The sequence below is a fragment of the Gasterosteus aculeatus genome, chromosome 1 (genome assembly GCF_964276395.1).
Source record: "Gasterosteus aculeatus chromosome 1, fGasAcu3.hap1.1, whole genome shotgun sequence".
Taxonomy (NCBI): Eukaryota; Metazoa; Chordata; class Actinopteri; order Perciformes; family Gasterosteidae; genus Gasterosteus; species Gasterosteus aculeatus.
Window position 1 is genome coordinate 18,129,328 of NC_135688.1, and position 21,122 is coordinate 18,150,449.

At 46.2% G+C, this 21,122-nt stretch overlaps 1 protein-coding gene, 4 long non-coding RNA genes and 3 other non-coding genes across 9 annotated transcripts; 4 read left to right on the plus strand and 4 right to left on the minus strand.

Moving 5' to 3' along the window:
- Positions 1-198: 198 nt before the first annotated feature.
- vstm5 (V-set and transmembrane domain containing 5) lies at positions 199-3,842 on the minus strand. Of its 2 annotated transcripts, XM_040174803.2 has the most exons (6): positions 3,682-3,842; positions 3,338-3,513; positions 2,830-3,197; positions 1,877-2,203; positions 823-966; positions 199-462 (listed from the first exon to the last, which is right to left on the minus strand). In XM_040174803.2, the coding sequence occupies exons 3-6, from the start codon at positions 2,903-2,905 to the stop codon at positions 431-433; spliced, it is 579 nt and encodes a 192-aa protein (XP_040030737.1). In that variant the 5' UTR covers positions 2,906-3,197; positions 3,338-3,513; positions 3,682-3,842; the 3' UTR covers positions 199-430. The 2 variants fall into 2 exon arrangements, with proteins under 2 accessions (XP_040030737.1, XP_040030730.1); XM_040174796.2 differs by lacking the exons at positions 2,830-3,197; positions 3,338-3,513; positions 3,682-3,842 and having other exon boundaries at positions 1,877-2,517.
- A 223-nt stretch (positions 3,843-4,065) lies between these two features.
- On the plus strand, positions 4,066-4,256 carry LOC120830167 (U2 spliceosomal RNA). Its single transcript, XR_005713861.1, has one exon. It is a non-coding gene; the product is annotated as a U2 spliceosomal RNA (small nuclear RNA).
- A 3,052-nt stretch (positions 4,257-7,308) lies between these two features.
- LOC120830130 (U2 spliceosomal RNA) lies at positions 7,309-7,499 on the plus strand. Its single transcript, XR_005713853.2, has one exon. It is a non-coding gene; the product is annotated as a U2 spliceosomal RNA (small nuclear RNA).
- Positions 7,500-8,126: 627 nt separating this feature from the next.
- LOC120818065 (uncharacterized) lies at positions 8,127-13,740 on the plus strand. Its single transcript, XR_013451639.1, has 4 exons — positions 8,127-8,206; positions 10,527-10,556; positions 10,884-11,308; positions 12,018-13,740. It is a non-coding gene; the product is annotated as an uncharacterized LOC120818065 (long non-coding RNA).
- LOC120830250 (U1 spliceosomal RNA) lies at positions 8,545-8,708 on the plus strand. The gene has a single exon (XR_005713886.1). It is a non-coding gene; the product is annotated as a U1 spliceosomal RNA (small nuclear RNA).
- Positions 10,161-11,921, minus strand: LOC120818057 (uncharacterized). Its single transcript, XR_013451821.1, has 3 exons — positions 11,733-11,921; positions 10,882-11,343; positions 10,161-10,392 (listed from the first exon to the last, which is right to left on the minus strand). It is a non-coding gene; the product is annotated as an uncharacterized LOC120818057 (long non-coding RNA).
- Positions 13,741-14,442: 702 nt separating the features above from the next.
- LOC144385699 (uncharacterized) lies at positions 14,443-18,246 on the minus strand. Its single transcript, XR_013451904.1, has 2 exons — positions 18,144-18,246; positions 14,443-14,595 (listed from the first exon to the last, which is right to left on the minus strand). It is a non-coding gene; the product is annotated as an uncharacterized LOC144385699 (long non-coding RNA).
- A 1,045-nt stretch (positions 18,247-19,291) lies between these two features.
- LOC144385608 (uncharacterized) lies at positions 19,292-20,468 on the minus strand. The gene is made up of 2 exons (XR_013451902.1): positions 19,541-20,468; positions 19,292-19,444 (listed from the first exon to the last, which is right to left on the minus strand). It is a non-coding gene; the product is annotated as an uncharacterized LOC144385608 (long non-coding RNA).
- Positions 20,469-21,122: the final 654 nt, after the last annotated feature.

Here is a 21,122-nt window from a genome sequence, read left to right on the forward strand (position 1 = left end):
TAAGGGCTCCCAGGTTGATTGGTATTTTTTGTGAGGGATATGTTTATGTAGTCCTCAAATATTTTTTTATTTCTAGTCTGACTAGAACGTTTTTGATAAACTGACATCCTTAATCTCAAAGAACCATTGGACTGAAGCTCAACTTTCTTAATGATTAACACTCTGAAGAATCCATATGCTAAGAAATCAGGAAATTCGTTTTACAAAGACAGTAAATACATTATTTATTTTCCCCAGTGTCATGAGTGATATATTCACATTCCATCCAGTGTCACCAGCAGTTTGCTGTAAAAGCATGTGTATTCAATACAAATGTAAACGTCTTGGCAAACCATCTCACTGTATTTTAAGAACTTTGTAAGCTAAAAAAGGAAGAAATTCATGTAGCCGTCCATTCCACGTGTTGACGCGTCTTCCTGTCAGACGTCCATCAGAGAGGCTGCAGCTCTGTTGCATCGGTCTCTGCATGAAAGAAAGGATTACACTTAACACAATGCGCTGATGTAGAGAAGCAAAAATAGAACTGCAGACCTTTGTTCTCAGACACACCCATTCTTCGCCTCTCTTCACAACCTTGACCCACATTCACGCCCGTCAAGCCACATTTTACGCAACATGTAGTATAGTTGTATGTGTCATCGCATATTTTACTTGTGAGAGTTTGTTAATGGGGAAAGTCTACCAGAGATGCGTCTATTCATGGGGAGATACTAAAAATGTATAGGGTAACATGTTTATCTTCTAGATATCACCATCTACAATTTATTACTTACATTAAAAAAATAATTTATACAAGTTTTTTTTTTTTCAACCTTGTCTTACCTGGCATCTGTTTTCTGCGTCTCCATGCGACTATCTTCCTGTAGGCCCTGTCCAGCAGCCACATGGCCAGCATGAGAAGGCCGGCCAAACAGGCCAGTGCTAAGGCAGAGACTGCCAGGTACTGGAGGTCCTCGTACAGGACCTCTGGAGGACAAGGACACACATTTATTTTCACAAAAAAGAAAAACAGCTTTGGGCACAGCACTAGTGCTAGGGGTTAGAGAAGGTATGCTGGGAAGCACAAGGTTGGTGGTTCGATTCCAGGCTGCCCCATGTTCCATGTCGAAGTGTCCCTGAGCAAGACACCTAACCCCTAATTGCTCCCTGGGCAAAAAATGTGAAAAAGCCACCATGGGTTTAAAGTGTAATGTAAGTCGCTCTGGATAAAAGCGTCTGCTAAATGACCTGTAATGTAATGTAATGTAACAATGTCCTGATCCTTATCGTTTAGTGACCAAAACAGAATTTTATAGTTCATACACATTGCTATTTTCACGTGTCATCCGTTTATAACAAAACACAAAAATCCTGTTGAGGTTGTTCATTAACTATGATAAACGCAGCTTGATCTGAGGATTTCCAAGGCACTTTGACTACAGATGCCGGAGTATCATCACGAATGTGTCCGAGTGCAGCCAGGGCCTGACCTGCTGCCACGGGAGCAGCTGGGGTTGAGGGCCTTGCTTAACGGCCACATCAGAGCTGGAAATGAAATTCGCTTGTCATATCCGCAGATAAGTGAGGGAAACCTGGGCCGGGACACTTGCCATTCCGACCAGTGTTACCACAAGGCTGTTGAGCAAGGCCTGATTAAAGTCAGACAGCCGTATGTAGCAGGTGTAAGAGTGAAATCAAGCTTTACCGACTTTCATTAAGTGACATTGCGTAGGACTCTGGGGCATCAGGCGGTGTGGTTGCAGATTGCAAATGACTGAATTCCCCTCTGCTCACTCCTCCCCGTTGCGGTTTGAGAGCAAAGGTAACGATGTGCGGTTACATTAGGTTTTTACTAAAAGTGTACCTCGTTTATTTGCAGAGGCCCAGGCCCACTCACCGTTCACTTTGAGGACGAAGCCAGCGTCCTGGCTGCTTCCTCCGCGTTCTGCGACAGTAACCACGTAGTATCCGGCATCCTGCAGCCGCAAGTCCGACAGGCCCATCGAGCCATTGTCGAAGGACTGGACTCTGCTCAAGTAATCCACTGTTATGTTGGTGTACACCCCCGGCTGCCAAGTCCCGATGGTGCGGCTCACCGCTCCGGACATAAAGGTCCATTGTATGGTGTGTACCCCATTGCAAGTAACGTCAACTGAAAAGAACACATCGTCCTGCACCGACCTGGTCAGGCTCCTCTGTGGAGACTGGATGGAGATGGCGCCAGCTTCCAAAGTGTGAAGAAGAAAAACAAATGAATACATATGAAGATATGATGGCCAGGTAGATAAATGATTGTTCTGGGTCAAACCTTTACCTTTTCTGGCCAATGGTGGCTCATTCACATTGAACCCCTCGTACAGCAATAAAATGATTGCTATGAACATTCTTTTAAATATAAAATTAAACGCCTGTTGCTGCAGGAATGAAATCAGCTGAACAAGCCGAGGCACACATAATCTGCCTTTCAATTGGGCTTCTGTCTATTCTGGCCCCTCATCAAATATTTCCACATGAGTTTCTGTGGGGGTGGATTCTTCTAGTGGTGCATTTGCTTACGGTAAAGAATTCCACCTGAGGGTATTCAGACACAAAAATCTGTGAGTGCTGTGTCACATCTATTTGTCCAATTGTATATAGCCCACATTGTCATTTACATATTTGAACCCCCAAACAAAAGGAAACCTGTCCCAGGATGTACAGAAATCCAATAGATGAAAGTGTACAGAAAGTACAGAAACTATTCAGCCTTAAGCAACTATCAGATTGGGAAATAGGCATAGTATCTACCACACAAATGAAATACACGAGCTTCCTGAAGAAGTCCAAATTAAATTATGTTGAAATGCTTACCTAGGTAACACATATATAATGTGATGCTGACAAGCACAGCAACATCTTGTACATCCCAGAACCTGAAATTCCACATTGGAATCCAAGACCCATTGATCGAACTGCAGTAGAATGTCCTCTGGGTTATTTTACATTCTCAAATGCTTTGCTCTCTCTCGTTGTCCTTCCAAAACAGCCTTTTACGCGTCCACGCGAGTGTCCTCTTCCACTGTCTTTCGTATAGCTGTTTTTCTGCGTGCCTTTCCCGGGTTAAAATTGTGAGAAATCAAGAGTTCCCGTCACAGAAGCGCTGGAGTTCCTCTTCCTCTCTCAAAACTGCGGTGGATTGTTTCTCGTTGCTGCACAAGTCAAAGCCGGCCAGCACGCGCCTAAGAGACGGGTTCATCCAGAGATTACCGAGCAAACAGGTGAACTCACGGACATCCACGCACTTATAGTCTAGTAAGTAAATTAAAATAAGTATGTGCGTCTGCCGCCAACCACCACCGTCCAGAGAAAATGCACTCACCTGTATACGCAGACGTACTAGCCTGTTAAAGTGAACCAGGAGACGTTGATACTCGTGCTGTGACACACCTGGTGAAACTTGTCAGACAGGAAGTGCGTGTTCACACGTATGCAGCGAGGAACATGAACGCACAGTGGACCAACTTCTGTTTACGACTCATGAGTGTGCTTGAATATCTGTGCGTTACAACATGTTCATTTCAGATTACTTTTTAAAATATGTCTCATCATATTTGATTGAATCATCGAGCGACATTTTTACAATAATTTTAATCGTATTTCCCATAGAGAAACTGAACAAAACTTCAAACCACCTGTTAATCGAAATGAAAGGAGACATCCTACCATTTATCTTAATGTTAGACTTGAAAAAAATACGCCCATCTCTATCAAGAGCTCCTTTCACGTCGTGCCATCAGGTCGCAATTATCTTAGTATGTGTTCTATAGATATTTCAATAGGTCTGCTAGCTATAAAGTGTTTGTATCAACGTTCTACTTCGCATTGGACTAACGCGCACCACGTGTCCGGAAGTAAACAAGGAGACTCATTTGCAAACACACGTTTAACGTGAATGTCGCAAACAAAATTGTACCGGTGGTACATTGTCGCTATTTTACACTCTTGTTGTTTTATTTGGGGGTTAATAAAGTTGTAGTTCAGTCCGCAAACCATCCGTGAGAGTGTCTGTGAGGGGAATGACTTCCTCATCTCCGACATGATGTCGCTATCGCTTCTCGGCCTTTTGGCTAAGATCAAGTGTAGTATCTGTTCTTATCAGTTTAATATCTGATACGTCCCCTACCCGGGGACCATATATTAAATTGATTTTTGGAATAGGGAGATGGAATAGGGGCTTGCTCCGTCCACTCCACGCATCGACCTGGTATTGCAGTACCTCCAGGAACGGTGCACCCCCAAACCTGTACAATATAAAATACCATGGCAGAAGTGTGCACAGTGTGCTTGAGCATAGTTATCGGTTTCTCCTAAAGCATCGAAATGCACTTAGTCAATAAGGTTAATTTAGGTAAGAGCTTGAGTAATACTTAGGTGAGGACAGATGTCATTCAAATGATCTATTTGTATCGCACTCACGTTAGGCTGCTAGCTCTTACTGGTCTTTGCTCCTTCAAAGTGTTCAAACCACAAACTGTTTGTCATACACTACACCCACTTGGATGATCTTAATATAGTTGAAATTGTATTTGGTAGACGTTAGGCTGCCAATTCTCTTTTTTGTTCTTCATTTATTGTATTTAATGTAGGACAGATTCAAAGTCTGTATTTCTAATTTGTAAATTCCATCAACCATTCAATATTGTACAGTGTTCCCCGCCGTGCTTTTCACGTCCTCAAACACTACTGACTCACACACAATCTTTTAGGTCTCACTTTTGTAAATATCAAACAGAGGTTTTACGGCTCCAGTAGTCAATCAATGAGTCAGTTCAATCATTAAAATAAGAAACCAAATCCTTTTCTCCGTGTTTCTTTCTGCTCTCAAATCAGAATCAAACCTGAAGAACTTCTGCACTTTCTGATACAGCAACATTCAAAAAAGGTAATAAATAAATACACTGTAGAAGCAAGATCAACCAAATCAAACGTCAAAAATAAATAAAAGTTAAACAATATCAAGATAATGATACCTGATGACATTAGAAGAACAGATCAAACGTGTAAAAAAAAATGAATGAAAACATTTCAAAAGCTAAACGGCAGTCACAAGTCCTATTAGTTCAATTATTTAAACATTGCTAAAGATATAGAACGCTCTCCTTTAAATGGTAATTCGCTAATACCAACTCATTTGAGTTCTTATAGAGATGGCATATTGATGCGAGATTGGCTTATACACTAGTTGTAATGCCACAAAATTAAATGCATTTGAGAAGCTACTTACAAGATCAGAAATTATGCATCCAGCCACCGTGCAGGTATGTTTTCTATTATTATTATTATCGTGATATTTAGACGAGAAACTTAGAAGCCCAAGTACAAAGAATGCACTTTTATTTAGAAACAAATGTTTTAACAATTGATTATGTCCCATTGTTATCTATGGTCATGGAATAGAGGTTTGTTGTGCACAGCAGGACTGTCTGCTAGTGAAGAGGTCAGAATCAATGGATACAGCTAATTGGATTTAGAAGCACATGTTAAACAAAATAAAAGTAACTCAAAAGAAATTATATGCAAATTGTTTGACGCCAACGTGTCGAACTGAACTCATTGAGCTTCATCAGAAACTCTTTCAGCTCAAACTCCAGCAAATCATCTCTCAGCGAGCAGCCGGCCACCAGAAAATGACCTCAGAGAGAAGCAGCAACACCAAAGAGAAGCAGAAACAATGACCCCAAAGAGAAAAAATGTCTATGTAATATGAACAAATCAAGCAAGAAATTATACCAAATTTTACCGAAAAGATAAATCATATTGAATCCCCAAAAATGCAAAGTATTTACAAAGCAAACTAAAACCCAATACTGAGGTTCAAAATGACAAACAGATATATATGTGAAGGTTAGTTGTTTCTTTTTAGATAAAGACGTATACTTATTGACAGGTGGAAGCAGTGAATCAGAGAAATAATCATTGTTTTGCTTCATGCAAGGGTCAAAGAGCGGCTCATTTAGAGAGAGATGGAATCAAACACAGTCTTATGCTTTGAGCTCCAACTTGTGGTTCTCAAAAAATACCCTGAGCTCTCTTGTCTAATATTTTTTTGTCTGTTCTGAATCTTGTGTGCATTCATTTATTTTTCATAACCACTTCTATGTGAGTCAAATAATATGTAGGATTCCCTAACAGGAACACGTTGTATATGTCAATGTGCACTTGGCTAAAACAAAGGTGTGTCTAGATAATTGGGCTAAAGCTAGCTGCTAACAGCTAAAGCTCGTTGTGCACACGGTCAAGCGCACCGAACACACCGCTGCTGTCTCCCACTGGAACACGTCGCCCACCAGCGTTCACCAAGACTACTTTCAGGAAGTTCCCTTTGACTCAAGAAAGAGACCATTCTTGTAGGAATAATAGCGTGTACACTATTAAGTTAACAATTATAATGAAGCCAACTTGTTTTCGTCTATTTAAGGGTATATTTCACTGCAGCACCTGTTTGATTAAGCTTGCTAACTGTTAGCTAAACTAATGCTAGCTGCTAATTAGCATATCAAACTAAACTGTCTTTTGTTTTTAACTCTGCGTAATGGAAACTGGGTCGTGGCAACACTCGTATTCATCAATGGCTCGTTGGTCTAAAGTGACTTGAAGCTGAAATAACTGCAGGTTGAAGGTGCTTCACCTCCATGACCACATGGCGATAAGCGGCTAACTGACTGTTAACGACACGTCAGGACTCGGCTCCACGTTAGTTACCGTCACACTGTACTAGTTAATTATTAGTTAAACTAACAGGCCAATGCAGTGCTTACATGGGAATGTAATGAAGGTTAATAATGTCACTTTACTCAAACCTAATTGGGCACATGTGTGATGGTATCGTGGACACCGCTAACGTTGTTCGCCTTTGTTACAGCGCTTTTTCCCGTCGAGGTAGCGGGACTCATAGTAATTACTGCGCACTTATTCTGCTTTTACAGCGGCTTATAACTTGTGTGGACTGCACGTGTAATGTGTAAACCACACGTCTCCTCTCCGTTGTGGCCTCAATTTCTTTAATTGTGTCTGCTAGTTGACGTGATATTTATCGGCGTTGTAACGTTACTTCTCATTGGACTGACGCTTACCACGTGTCCGGAAGTAAACAAGGAGACGCATTTGCAAACACACGTTTAACAAGTTTAACGTGAAAGTCGAAAACAAAATCGTACCGGTGGTACATTGTCGCTATTTTACACTCTTGTTGTTTTATTTGGGGTTAATAAAGTTGTAGTTCAGTCCGCGAACCATCCGTGAGAGTGTCTGTGAGGGGAATGACTTCCTCATCTCCGACGTGATGTCGCTATCGCTTCTCGGCCTTTTGGCTAAGATCAAGTGTAGTATCTGTTCTTATCAGTTTAATATCTGATACGTCCCCTACCCGGGGACCATATATTAAATTGATTTTTGGAATAGGGAGATGGAATAGGGGCTTGCTCCGTCCACTCCACGCATCGACCTGGTATTGCAGTACCTCCAGGAACGGTGCAACCCCCAAACGTGTCTAAAATAACTTCCCCAGTAACAGTGTGCATTGGTGTATCTGATAGTTGATGTATGATCTCTCTACGCCATCAAGACAATGTCAGAGGTTTTATTAAGAAAGCGCTAAATTATCAGTTGTCATTTCTTCAATTTGCCTGATCTGTATCTATTGTAAGACACAACAATCAGTCATCATAAAGATAATTGTTACAGGTACCAGGATTGGTACCAAGTAGATGATGTGATTCTGTAGACCGGACACACAAATGACACACAGCTCTTACACATCTGTCATTGCGCCTCGCTCAGCAGAATGAGGAAACGTCACTTGTGACGTTGTGGTCGCAAATTCTTTCACTGCCGTAAAGCCAGTCTAAAGCAAAACAGAGCGCCACTCTTCCCCCTGCTGGCTACAGGGTGGGATGTACATTCCATACAACAAGGGATTTCAGTTCCCTGGTTATAACATTTCTATACAATATACTGTTCACTTCAGACATTGACACACCACCAATGTGTAAACACATTGGTGGGTGTCACACAATCATGTCCAGTTCTTAATTGAATTGTATCTAATGAGAAACATGTATTGTGATTACTACTCCAGACCAATAGGTGTCAATGTGTGTCAGTGGAGCACAAGCAGTAGACAAAGAAACAGGAAGTGGTTGAAATGAAAGAACGCATTTGTAATTTTATTCTTTCCTTTGAATTCCAGGTGAGGATCAAATCACTTTTGATTGCAGTTTTGCTTTGTCTCATGTGAACCTTCTGTTGAATTATCACTCATTTGTTGGAGATAAATAGATGCAGCTGGCGATTTTATATTTTCTTTTGAAAATACAGCATTGCATCATGGGAAATGAGGGCATCGTTTCTCAAGTAAAATGTATATTATCTTTGTCCTCCCTGGTGAATACGACTTTACTCTACATGAACTTCCTGCAGGTTATTGGAGCTCTTTTAGTGTGTGTTTGTTGTTGTTGTGATGGTCGGCACCATCGGTCAGCTTGGTGTGTGTGTGAAAGACTGCCCTGACTCTGATGTGTACAACTCATACTTACCTGGCAAGGGAGATACCATGATCAAGAAGGTGGTTCACCCAGGGCGAGGCTTAGCCATTGCACTCCGGTTGAGCTGACCTCTGCGAATTCCCCAAATGTGGGAATCTCGATTGCATAATTTCTGGTAGTGGGGGACTGCGTTCGCGCTCTCCCCTGATAACATGTCAAAGGAAAAACCTATCATGGTGATTTAATCCGGGATGGGAGAAGCAGTTTTTGTGCTCCTCTGCATCAAGTCTCTGGAAGACTCAAAGCAATATATCATGTCCTTATGAGTCTGCTGTAGTAATGGTGAGTTGAAACATGGACGCATGGAAGCTTTCCATCCAATTGTGTCACACAGTTTCATGGTGCTTTATTTTCTCTACTTCGCCATCAAGTGTACAATAAATGAAAAGACACCATGGCTTTGGTGCGAGAAGCATTGAATTGAATAAATGAATGATGATTATGATGCGTGATACATAACTTATGAACGTATTAATATGGTGTTTGTCTTTATGTACCAGCGGTTTTCTTGTGTGGAGTCATCCACATTTATTATTTGTGATCCTATTGTACATTGTCAGTATCTCGGAAACGTTTTGGTTCAGGGTGAACCAAGACATCTGGTTTATAGTGGGCGTATCGTCTAGAGTTGTCAAAATTGCTCAAAAATGACCTTTGAATACTCCCTTTAAAAAACACATATATTGGAATTCATGGTTGCGCATTAGGCTATGTCAATAACAAGACAAATTAATACAATGAGACATAACTACCTGTATAGGTAATTTATTTAACATATTACCTACACAAAAAGAAGTGTCATGTACAGAGAGGGAGTTTGTGCACCCGCGACACCTCGACTCCAACTGCAGAGGGATGTTCCATACTCTTTCGCTTGTACTGCGTGGATCTTGCCCAGGATGGTGAACTTAAATCACAAGCAGTAGGCATTGTGGACAGAGATGGCAGTGATGCAGGAGGATTTGCAGGCAATATTGGCCGAGTGGAGGGGCCAGCGCACTCCGTGTCGGCTGCGGAGCTGGACATGGAGGGTACAGGTCTGGAGATGGTGGAGGTGGCAGGATTTTTTTTTTACAGCCGCCAGCGGTTGCAGGAGTTGCAGTGGTGGTAGAGGCCGGAAGAGAGCCATCATCATGTCCGTCCTTCCCTTCAACACCGTAGTCCCTGCTGTGCTGGGGATGGCCCCGTACTCCATCAGAGGGTAGAGTGGTGGAGGACTGACGGCTGGTGTAGTGCTCGAGGGAGGTCAGCAGATGAAATGGAGGTGATCTTCGTTACAGTAGAGGACTGTTTTGTGGGATTCATGTTCAGGAGGCGCTCCTGACGCCGGATGAAGTCCTGCACAGTTTTGACGTTGATCTTTGGCAGAGGAATGCCGGCCTTGCAGAGGATCGGATCCTTCTGTACAGCTGGTTGAACTGCTGCGGCTGCTTGTCGTGCTCCTCCACAGCATTCCAGGATTCAAGGACCTCGTTCCTCTGCTCAGTGGAAAGCGTCAGCTTGTCCTCTGTCAGGCTGATTGCCACCAGAACAGAACTTTTATAGCTTTTCAAAGCCAGGAAGCGGGTTTGGACTGCAGCCATCCACCTGTTGACAAGTTGCCATATAAAAGTTCCAATGAGCAAGTTGTCCAGTGTAACGTCCCTAGAGTTCTGGGTTCGTATAATGATTCCGATTCGGTGTGTGTGTGTGTGTGTTTTCCAGGTAGGATTGCGACCCGGAGCTCTACCCCCTCGTCAGTGGTCGCAGCTGGCTGGGCTCTTTAAAAAGCCCGGTTTTGGACCAGTTCGCTCTCGCTGCATATGCTGTGACTTGGTCTTTGGTTTGTACCCTGTGTGGGGAGATTTTGATAGTTTGTGTTAAATAACTTAACTTGTGTTCCTTTTGGAACGTGTAGCAGCAGGAAGGAGCAATTGTTTGTTTGTGTCCTTTCAACTAATTATTTGTTTCCTCCTTTGTTCACAGTTTGGTTAGGGCGCCTTGACCGTGTGCCAGGTAAAGATTGTATTTTCTATTTGGGGTTAGTACAGGTTAGGGTTGGGGACCTTTTGTTTATATCTTTGTTTTGGTCCGTCCAGCCCTCCCCTTTTCCCAGAAAGTTATCGTTTATTTATGTATATTTATTTTTGTGTTTAGATAAAAGCGTTATATGGTATTTGGTGTTTGTCTTTTTCTCGGACCGCGACTCCATACCCCTTTCGCTGGCATCGGTCGGCCCGAGCAGTCGGTTGCCATGTTCCCCTCCCTTGTGGGAGCTGGAACGTAACGTCCAGTAATCAATGCATCGCATTTAAATTTGACCACATAGCCATTTACTCACAGAGGCTGGAGGGTGAAGAGTTGCAGTTTCGTCGCTGGTGAGATTAATGTGGGGCAGGATGGCATCCAACACGTCGCCACCAGCCTCCCCGTCGCTCTGGTACGCCTCGTCAGCCTCTGGATCGGGCTGCCCGTGCTGAACCACCTCCTCCTCTGGACCAGGTCCATCATTGATGATGTCCACCAGGGAAAAGGGTTCGGATACACCCGTGCGTTGGCTGAATAAATATTCCAACCCAAGCAACTCGTTGGAAGCAACATTGGCGGGGGCCCGGAAATTCTCCTCCAGTCTCGCCAAACAGCTGCTGACAGCGGGTGTTGAGGCGGTGAATGAGCGGCGCAGAGTATTTCCTGTGATTCTGTCCTTTGCCACCAAACACGGCGTCCAAACTCCTGTCCGAATTCCACCGAGCAATGCCACTCATCAGGTAAACCTGATAGGGCCGTGCTGCACAATGGGGCCCTGAGTAGAACAAAGTTAAACAAAGCGTTAATGTCAATTTGTCCTGATAACTCCACACAAGTACACATGACAGTAAAACCTTCATCTTGAGCTGGAATGTAACTAAGCACATTTATTTAACTAATTAACTTAAGTCCACAATATTTTATCATTTTCCATTTGAAGCTACTTCACACTTACAAGCCAATACATCTCTTTGGTAAATATCATGTACTTTTTACAGATTTTTTCTCTTCTCATCACCGTCCTGTCCAGTGAAACATCCCCTGATGTGTTGCTGTCGTAGAGTGAAGTGTTTTATGTTTAATTAATTAATAGTTCAGCCTGTGCTTTCTCTCTAGAATATTGTCAAAGTCACCTGATTAGTTTGTTACAACACGAGGAATCACCTGGAATCATGTGTGGCAGCGATTTGTGGAATCCTTCCAGGCTGTTGCTTCCACGCAGACATTTGTAATGGGGCACGTCCACATTATTGATAGTTGTGCTACGTGCCACCCTATACATGTTCATGCCTGGTGGATCCTGGATGCACTCCAGATGTCGCTGCTGGCCTGCCCACATCTCATCGATAGCCTCTGTAAATACACATGCATGCAGTGTGTTATGTTCACTTTGTATGCTACTCTATATTAATGTTGTAATAACCTATTTTATGGGGCGCTTAATATCAGGTGTTTTGAAGAGGCTAACTCCGCTCTCGTCCAGCCCAACGGGACCTTTCATCTCCTCGATGGCCAGCTGGATGAGCCGAAAGGTCTCCTGAGCACCGAGTGTAACCCTCCTCACATGGTGCTTGAGCTGATCCCTGGAGATGTGGCAGCGGACAATGTCCTCGTCCGAGACTCTCCGGGTTCTTGGCTCTGATGGCTTTCATGAGCAGCTCCAGGTCCGGGCGGTTGTGGGCCAAAACTGCCCCAGCTAGAGCAGACTTGAACACTGCATACTTACAGTGGGACTCCGCGTCAAATCTGTGGATCCAGTGGAAGATGTCCAGCCGCACTCCTGTTGTGCCCTGAGACCGGCAACACCCACGGTCCACGTAGAGGAGCTTCTGGACAGGCTGACTGGCCAGCCGGAACCTCTCCATGACTCCACTGCACATGGGCGTGAGCCGCGGAGTGGAGTCCTCACAAGTCAGCACAAAGGTCACTATCTGTGAGTGCTCGTTCCCAATGCTGGTGAACCGCGACCTTCCCCACACAGCTTCTTGACCACCTGGGAAAAAAAGTCAGATTTGCATTATATGATAACGTCTAATGGATTCTATTTCTTAGTGGAGTCCATTTTCAGCGCCGTGCCAAAAGTGGAGAGGATCTGGCTGCGGTAATCTTGGACATTCTCTGCCTCTGCCAGCAGGAAGGCAAGACGCAAGAGCCGCGCAGAGGGAAGTTCTCTCGGAGCAGGTGGAGCTTGGAATTCGTGGCCTAATGCAGAGACGATCCCACCTGGTTCAGCTACGGTCATGAGGAGTGTGGTGTACAGGTCCTTATGTTGAAAATACTCCTCAACATGACTCTCCTGTACCTGCCTCCACACCTTGACCATAGTGTTGCCTTCTGTCCTGTCCCTCAGAAGGCGGACCACGTTCTCATCCACCCCACACCGGCGAACACATTCAGCATTCATAAACAGCGTGGTGAGATTTATTGCGCTAAAGTTAGACTGTTAAATGCACTCAATACGTTTAATATCCTCACTTGCTGGTGCGGACGGCAGGGAACTGCGCTTGATGAGCCTCACTAAGTTGAGCTAGAATAGCACGGTCCCATGCGAGCCATCGGCCCACTGTGCCACCTCCTCCGCTCCTGGTGGCCTTTGTGCAGGGTCCACAGCACAGGACCTCAGTGACCGATGTGTACCAGCCGGACACATCAAATGTGACGTACCTGTAGTAGATATTATATTATTAGCAGATATTTTGCATACATATGTTTACATACGTAGTAAGAACACAGTGATTCATACCCGGTGGTGAAAGCCAGACTTGTAGAGGTGCACATCCCTCCCGTGCCCGACGTAGTCATCCCCTCGAGGGCACTTCAGGGAGTATCGCCAAACTCCAACCGGACGCCACACAAATACACGGCTCCGGAAAAAAAGGTGTGGTGTTGGCGCAGCTCCCTTCACATAGCGAGGCGGTTCAGGTGGATAAAACCACATCCGGTCGGATTTGATCACCCGTCGCCTCTTTAACTGACCAGATTTGTGTTTAAATATCTGAACAGCGGTGAACAGGCCTCGTTCTGTGTCCTCTTTTAGCCAGGATATGTCCGCTGATGGGACACCATGGGGGTTTTCCCACGAACGCACCCAGCCCTCCAGCTCCACCTGCAACGCAGAAACAAAACATTTGGTTATTATTGTCAACAAAAGATTGCTAAAACCTTAAACCAATTATGAAACATTTAAAAGAAATGTCATTTACTTTACATACAGTGTGAATATCACTTACAGAGGAGTCACTCGGAGATGATTCCACCGCGGAATCAGGACCCCTGGATGTGGACGGGGTATACGGTTTTTTTTGAGAAAATGAAAGGCTTTTAAGAGCGCCTTTGTAGTGCGGAAAATACGGTACTGTTCTTTTTCTGATTGTGCTCCGTGTTAATGCACTTTACAGCTTTTTACGATTGACTATTGCAAAACACTAAACACAGTTGTATATATTACACACGGAGGTATATCAAGATGTCACTTCCTTGCAATTGCAAAGCACTGATTGTCAAATTACCTAACTAATTGACACATGGGTTTGACAGACCGATCAGGTGTGCAAACACAGAATTGCTGAATTGCAGACAGACTGCACAGGATACAATGTTATGTTTGTCTGATGCATATAAACTGGGAGTTGTTTGTTGTTTTGAATCGCCATGTTGACACATTTGAGTGGGCAAAAATAAACTATATAATCCTCAGTCTGCTGCATTGGTCTTGTGTGGTGTCATGTGGTGTGTAATGTACCCACATGTCTTTTAGTGTTTTGCCAAATCACTGTATTGTTTTGCAAAAAGGGTGAGCAGACATTGTGCTTATCGTACTGCAAATGTGGCCGATGTCACGTATTGCCTCCACTGGAAAAGACCCAAACGCAGATTTGTTAGTCACCATGTATTTTATTCGTGAAAAGGAGGCACCGGACTAGGAGGTGACGGGGTGGTGACGGCGGTCCCGGATTCCAGAGGTGGGGGAAAAACAGTGAGCGGGATTCCCGGGGAGGTGCGTGGGCCATGCGGCCCGTTCAGGTGCCTGGGTGAAAAGAGGAAGACAGGACACTGGTTAGTTTTAGAACAGCGGCCTCTGACTTCTTGCTGTTCTTCGACCTGAGTTGTCGGTCTGACTCACAAACAAGACTAACAATCCGGCGGGGAAGAGGCTTCGGGGCCGCTCCTAAATACCTCCCCTGATTGGAAGGCAGCAACAGGTGGGTGATTGTGGATGAGACGCAGCTGGGCCCTGCTCTCACCTCCGTGCTGACGTCCGGCCCCCTCGAGTGCTGGTTGGTGCCAACACACCGACGCCTCCTGAGGGTGGCGACCTGACAGTACCCCCTCTCCGACGGGTGTCTCCAGACACCCCACCAGGCCTGTCTGGCCGACGGCGATGGTAGTCCCTCACCATGACGGCGTCCAGGATCTGGCGGCGGGGAATCCAGCACCGCTCCTCTGGACCAAAACCCTCCCAATCCACTAGGTATTGGGTTCCCCGGCCCCGGCGTCTGGAGTCCAGAATCCTACGCACTGTGTAAGCCGGAGCACCGTCAATGATCCGTGGTGGGGGGGGTCGCGGGGGAGGGGGCAGGAGGGGGCTGAGGAGGACCGGTTTAAGACGGGACACGTGGAAAGTGGGGTGAACACGAAGGGACCTAGGTAACTTCAATCGGACCGCAACCGGGTTGATGACCCCTTCAATTACGAACGGGCCAATGAATCTCTGAGACAGTTTTCTAGACTCCGTCCTCAGTGGAAGGTCTTTAGTGGACAGCCAGACCTTGTCACCTACTTTGTAGGTCGGGGCGGCCGTCCGGTGGCGGTTGGCATGCCGTTGGTAATGTTCAGAGGAGCGGAGCAAGGCCGCGCGGACTCGATGCCAGGTTCGGTGACAGCGACGGATGTGACTGTGTACGGAGGGCACGGCGATGTCTCTCTCCTGGGATGGGAAAAGGGGAGGTTGGTAGCCGTACAAACATTGAAAAGGGGACATACCTGTTGCGGAAGAGGGCAAGGTGTTGTGCGCATATTCTGCCCAGTAGATTTGGGAGGCCCAGGACCCGGGATTAGCAGACACTAGACATCGAAGAGATATCTCCAGTTTCTGGTTAGCTCTCTCTGCCTGACCATTGGTCTGTGGATGGTATCCCGAGCACAGACTGACTGTGGCCCCAATGGCCCTACAGAAGGCTCTCCAGACAGCCGAGGAAAATTGGGGCCCCCGGTCCGAGACCAGGTCACAAGGCAACCCATGTATGCGAAACACCTCCTTGACAAGGATAGAGGCCGTCTCCTTTGCTGACGGGAGCTTGGGGAGTGGAACGAAATGGGCATACTTGCTGAAACGATCAACCACGGTGAGTACAACTGTGTTACCTTCTGACGGGGGTAGTCCGGTCACGAAGTCCAGTGCCAAATGAGACCATGGGCGTCGTGGTATGGGCAGGGGGCGTAAAAATCCGACGCTAGGTCTATTAGATACCTTATTTTGTGCGCACACTTGGCAAGCTGCGACGTATCCCTTTGTGTCGTCAGCCATGGTTGGCCACCAGAACCGTCTCCTTAGAAATGCCATGGTCCGAGCCACTCCGGGATGGCACGTCAGCCTTGAGCCATGAGCCCACTGCAGGACATTAGTTCTCACATTATCTGGCACAAATAGCCGGCCCGGAGGCCCATTCCCTGGCCCCGGGTTGACTCTGAGGGCAGAGGTTACCTCGTCTTCTATTCTCCACAGGGCTGCCCCGACCAAGCAGTGTTTGGGGACGATGGTGTCCGGCTCTCGCCCCTCCTCCTCTCTGGAAAACACTCTAGATAGGGCGTCTGGTTTGGTGTTACGTGATCCAGGTCTGTAAGTCAGGGAGAAGGAAAAAAGTCCAAAAAACAGGGCCCACCTGGCTTGACGTGAGTTGAGGCGTTTCGCTGACCGGATGTACTCGAGATTCTTGTGGTCTGTCCAAACCACAAACGGTAGTTCCGCACCCTCCAACCAATGACGCCATTCCTCTAGGGCGACCTTGACGGCCAGTAGCTCACAGTTGCCCACATCGTAATTGCGCTCGGCCGGGGACAACCGACGCGACAAGTAAGCACAGGGGTGGAGCTTACCGTCCGTCGCGGTGCGTTGGGATAACACCGCTCCCAGCCCCACGTCAGAGGCATCCACCTCGACAACAAACTGCCGGCACGGATCAGGTTGGGCAAGGATGGGAGCAGACGTGAACCGCCTCTTGAGTTCCCCAAACGCCCCCTCTGCTTCTGGGGTCCACACGTAGGGTTTGCTACAGGAGGTAAGTGCAGTAAGGGGAGCGGCGACACTACTGTAATCCCGAATAAACCGTCGGTAAAAGTTAGCAAACCCTAAGAACCTCTGAAGTTGCTTTCTCGTGTCGGGCCTAGGCCATCCAAGTACTGCCTCCACCTTAGCTGGATCCATCCTCACCTGTCCCTCAGAAATGACGTAGCCCAGGAATGAAACAGTGTCGGCATGAAATTCACATTTCTCCGCTTTGGCATATAATTTGTTCTCCAGGAGATGTTGTAGCACCAGGCGGACATGTTGAATGTGTTCGGTGGGGTCTCTAGAAAATATGAGGATGTCATCAAGATACACAAATACGAAACGTCCCAACATGTCTCTGAGCACGTCGTTAACCAGCCCCTGAAATACCGCTGGGGCATTAGTCAATCCAAACGGCATGACTTGATATTCAAAATGCCCCAACGGTGTGTTAAATCCTGTCAACCACTCGTCTCCCTTACGAATTCTCACCAAGTGGTATGCATTACGCAAGTCTAACTTAGTGAAGATTGTGGACCCTTGAAGTGCATCAAAGGCCTCGTTCATGAGTGGTAACGGATACTTATTCTTGATGGTTATCTCGTTTAAACCGCGATAGTCAATACATGGCCGGAGGGAACCGTCCTTCTTGGTGACAAAAAAAAAACCTGCTCCCAATGGAGACGAAGAGGGACGGATGAGCTCGGCGGCGAGCGACTCCTTAATGTATTTCTCCATGGCTACCCGTTCCGGTTTAGAGATGCTGTACAGACGACTACTGGGGAACGTGGAACCAGACTTTAATTCAATCGCGCAGTCGTACGGGCGGTGAGGTGGAATTGATGAGGCCCGATTCTTACTGAAAACCTCCCCCAGGTCATGGTAGTCAGTGGGGACGAGGGATAGGTCAGCCGCGCATTGGGTGGATCCCTGGCTGTTCTCTAGTCTCGGACTTGCAGACCGCAGGCAATGAGCATGACAAAACTTACTCCAGTTGGTTATCCTAGCCTCTGGCCAGTCGATTACCGGATTGTGTTTAACCAACCACGTAAGTCCTAGAACGATCGGAATCTTAGGGGAGGAAATAATTAACAGGCTGATCTCTTCCTGGTGGTTACCTGAAATAAATAGCTTAACGGGCTCGGTTCGGCTGGTGATCCTGGCCAGCAGCCTGCCGTCAAGAGTAGCAGCCTCAACAGCCCCCTCCAGAGGAGTGGTGTTGAGGCCCAGTTGTCTCACCACATCAGCATCAATAAAACTGTCGTCTGCCCCAGAATCGATTAAAACTTGAAATCGAAAAGACTGACCTTTTGTTGAGAGCGTGGCGTGCAGTGGTGCTCTGGGCCGGGGGTTGGGAGATATGGGTACTTGGCTCGCTAGTATTCTCTCCACATCTAGCGAGCCCTCCTGTTTGATGAGCGCCGAGGACAGGAGGAACGGTAGTGTCCTTGTAGCCCGCAGAAAAGACAGCTGTTGTTGTCAAACCGGCGCCGCCGCTCCTCTTCGTCAAGGTGATATCGGCCTAGTTGCATGGGCTCATGCTCGGGCCTCTCTTCATTGTTGGTCCCCGCTGGTGATCTGGCGTTGTACCTGGGAGGTCCCCCTCCAACAGAATATGAGGTTGCTACCCTTCGGGGGAGGGGTGACTCGCTGCGCCTCCTTTCTCTCTGTCGCTCCCGGCATCGGTTATCTACCCGAATCGCCAATTGAACCAGATCCTCTAAAGTCTCTGGTTCAGGGTATGAAACCAATTCGTCCTTGATCTGGCTACTTAATCCGTTATAAAAAACAGATTCTATGGCCTCATCGTTCCATCCGCTTTCAACGGCTAGCGTCCGGAACTCAATGGCGTAGTCTGCGACGCCTCGGGTACCTTGCCGCAGCGCGTGTAGTCTCTTGGATGCGTCTCTACCACGCACTGGGTGGTCAAATAATTTACGCATCTCTGAGGTGAACATTGGGTAGGTACTTGCCACATTACTCTGTGTCTCCCATACCGCTGAGGCCCACTCTAAGGCTTTTCCACGTAGCAGTCCAATCACAAAAGCAATCTTTGACCCGTCCGTGGCGAATGAAGTTGGTTGTTGGTCGAAGACCAACCCACATTGTAGTAGGAAGGCTCGACAGCTGCCGAGGTCGCCATCGTACCTCTCCGGGGTAGGAACCTGTGGCTCCCGATGGTAGGGAGGGACTGGCACTGGCGGTGTTTGAGCAGGATCTGGAGCCGGAGCCGGAGGACCAACCGGGGCGCTGAGTCGGTGTTGTATCCCGGCGACACTGGTTGAGAGCTCCTGTAGTCCCTTCATGATCTCCTGAAGTGCTAGGCTGTGTTGATCTAGCAGGGCTCCTTGATTGGTGACGGCCCCGCGGACAGATTGTAGATCTGCTGGGTCCATGTCTTTGGCCGGATTGTTCTGTCACGTATTGCCTCCACTGGAAAAGACCCAAACGCAGATTTGTTAGTCACCATGTATTTTATTCGTGAAAAGGAGGCACCGGACTAGGAGGTGACGGGGTGGTGACGGCGGTCCCGGATTCCAGAGGTGGGGGAAAAACAGTGAGCGGGATTCCCGGGGAGGTGCGTGGGCCATGCGGCCCGTTCAGGTGCCTGGGTGAAAAGAGGAAGACAGGACACTGGTTAGTTTTAGAACAGCGGCCTCTGACTTCTTGCTGTTCTTCGACCTGAGTTGTCGGTCTGACTCACAAACAAGACTAACAATCCGGCGGGGAAGAGGCTTCGGGGCCGCTCCTAAATACCTCCCCTGATTGGAAGGCAGCAACAGGTGGGTGATTGTGGATGAGACGCAGCTGGGCCCTGCTCTCACCTCCGTGCTGACGTCCGGCCCCCTCGAGTGCTGGTTGGTGCCAACACACCGACGCCTCCTGAGGGTGGCGACCTGACAGCCGATGTTTTGCACTTTCTCTGTGTACTTCACTTACACTGCTCTAATCGCTGAGAAGTACAATTGCCAAAAGTGAGTGTGGTACAAACTGAATAAAGTCGTATGCAACGTGTGTGTCGTATGGTAACAAAATATGATTTTGATTAAGTTGTGCATAGTTTAACAAGAGTGTTTTAATTTTGCAAAGAATCCAAAGTTGAGAAATATCACTAAGTCAATAATGTGACAGAATAAATAAACAGAACTTTCTTTGCTTGTTTTGTGTAATCGTGAACTCAATTTAAATGTAGTCTTGTTTTATGGAGCAGGAGGAAGCGCCTTCAAGCTGAAGGAGGACGACATTCAGCTTCTGTAGCTTGGACATATTCTGTAATATCTTAATGTTCCTTTAAATAGCTTGTATCCCATGCAAGAAAAAAAATTAATATTGACAGTTGGTGGTTTTTATTGACAGAATTGATAGATTTCTTCCTTGAGATTGCAATACTATGTAACTGATTTGAATTTAAATAACCAGAACATGTTTTTCCCTCAGCCTGAAATAGACTGCAGTGACCGCAGGGCAGAGACAGTTTAGGAGACGCAAAGTAAACGTCGTCACATCTCTACCAAACCATTGATTTAATTATATTTAACTGTGTTTAAGTTGTTTATCTGCTATTACAGATGTATTTAATGCTGTTTATTTCATTTGATGTTTATGGTTAATTTGCAACCATTGATGTACACATATTTATTTCATTTAAGAACCATACATACCTCCAATGAAGTGGGATTATTTGTTGATCACAATGCAATACATAATGACAATTCAAAAAATACAGACTTCGAGGTAGAGGTAATAATTAACCTAATGATTATTTGTCCCACTTCAATCCTGAATTGAATGGTCAAACTGAAGAGGTCAAAGGACGAGAGGATCTAATGTTGGCAAGAATCTGTGTTTCAAAGAAAACTTAGTTTTATTGCCTTCAGATGTGTTACTATTTTAAAAATAGTAAGCCTTAAATCCTTAAAATTCACTGATTGCGTCCAATTTAGTTCCTCCCCAGAGCCTTATTTTAGGGCAGCTTCTCGATTGCACCATTGTTAAACATTCAACTCTTATTTTAAGGAAGAGTATCCCCAGTTACTAGGCCAGCGAAGCCGGATGCATCAGTAGCTGCAGAGTGAAGAGGTGGACTCACTAAAACAAGTGTCACACCAACAAAGCGCTCAGGACCAGTGAGCTGCAGAGATGGGATGTGCTTTACCCAGATGTTTGTGTACAGCTGGACAGTGCTCTCAATAAATTGCCACAATTGTTCAAGATGGACTCAATTTCCTGATTGGTGTTAACACTTGTTATATTTATCTCTTTCTTCTACTTGTAAATAGGTCAAA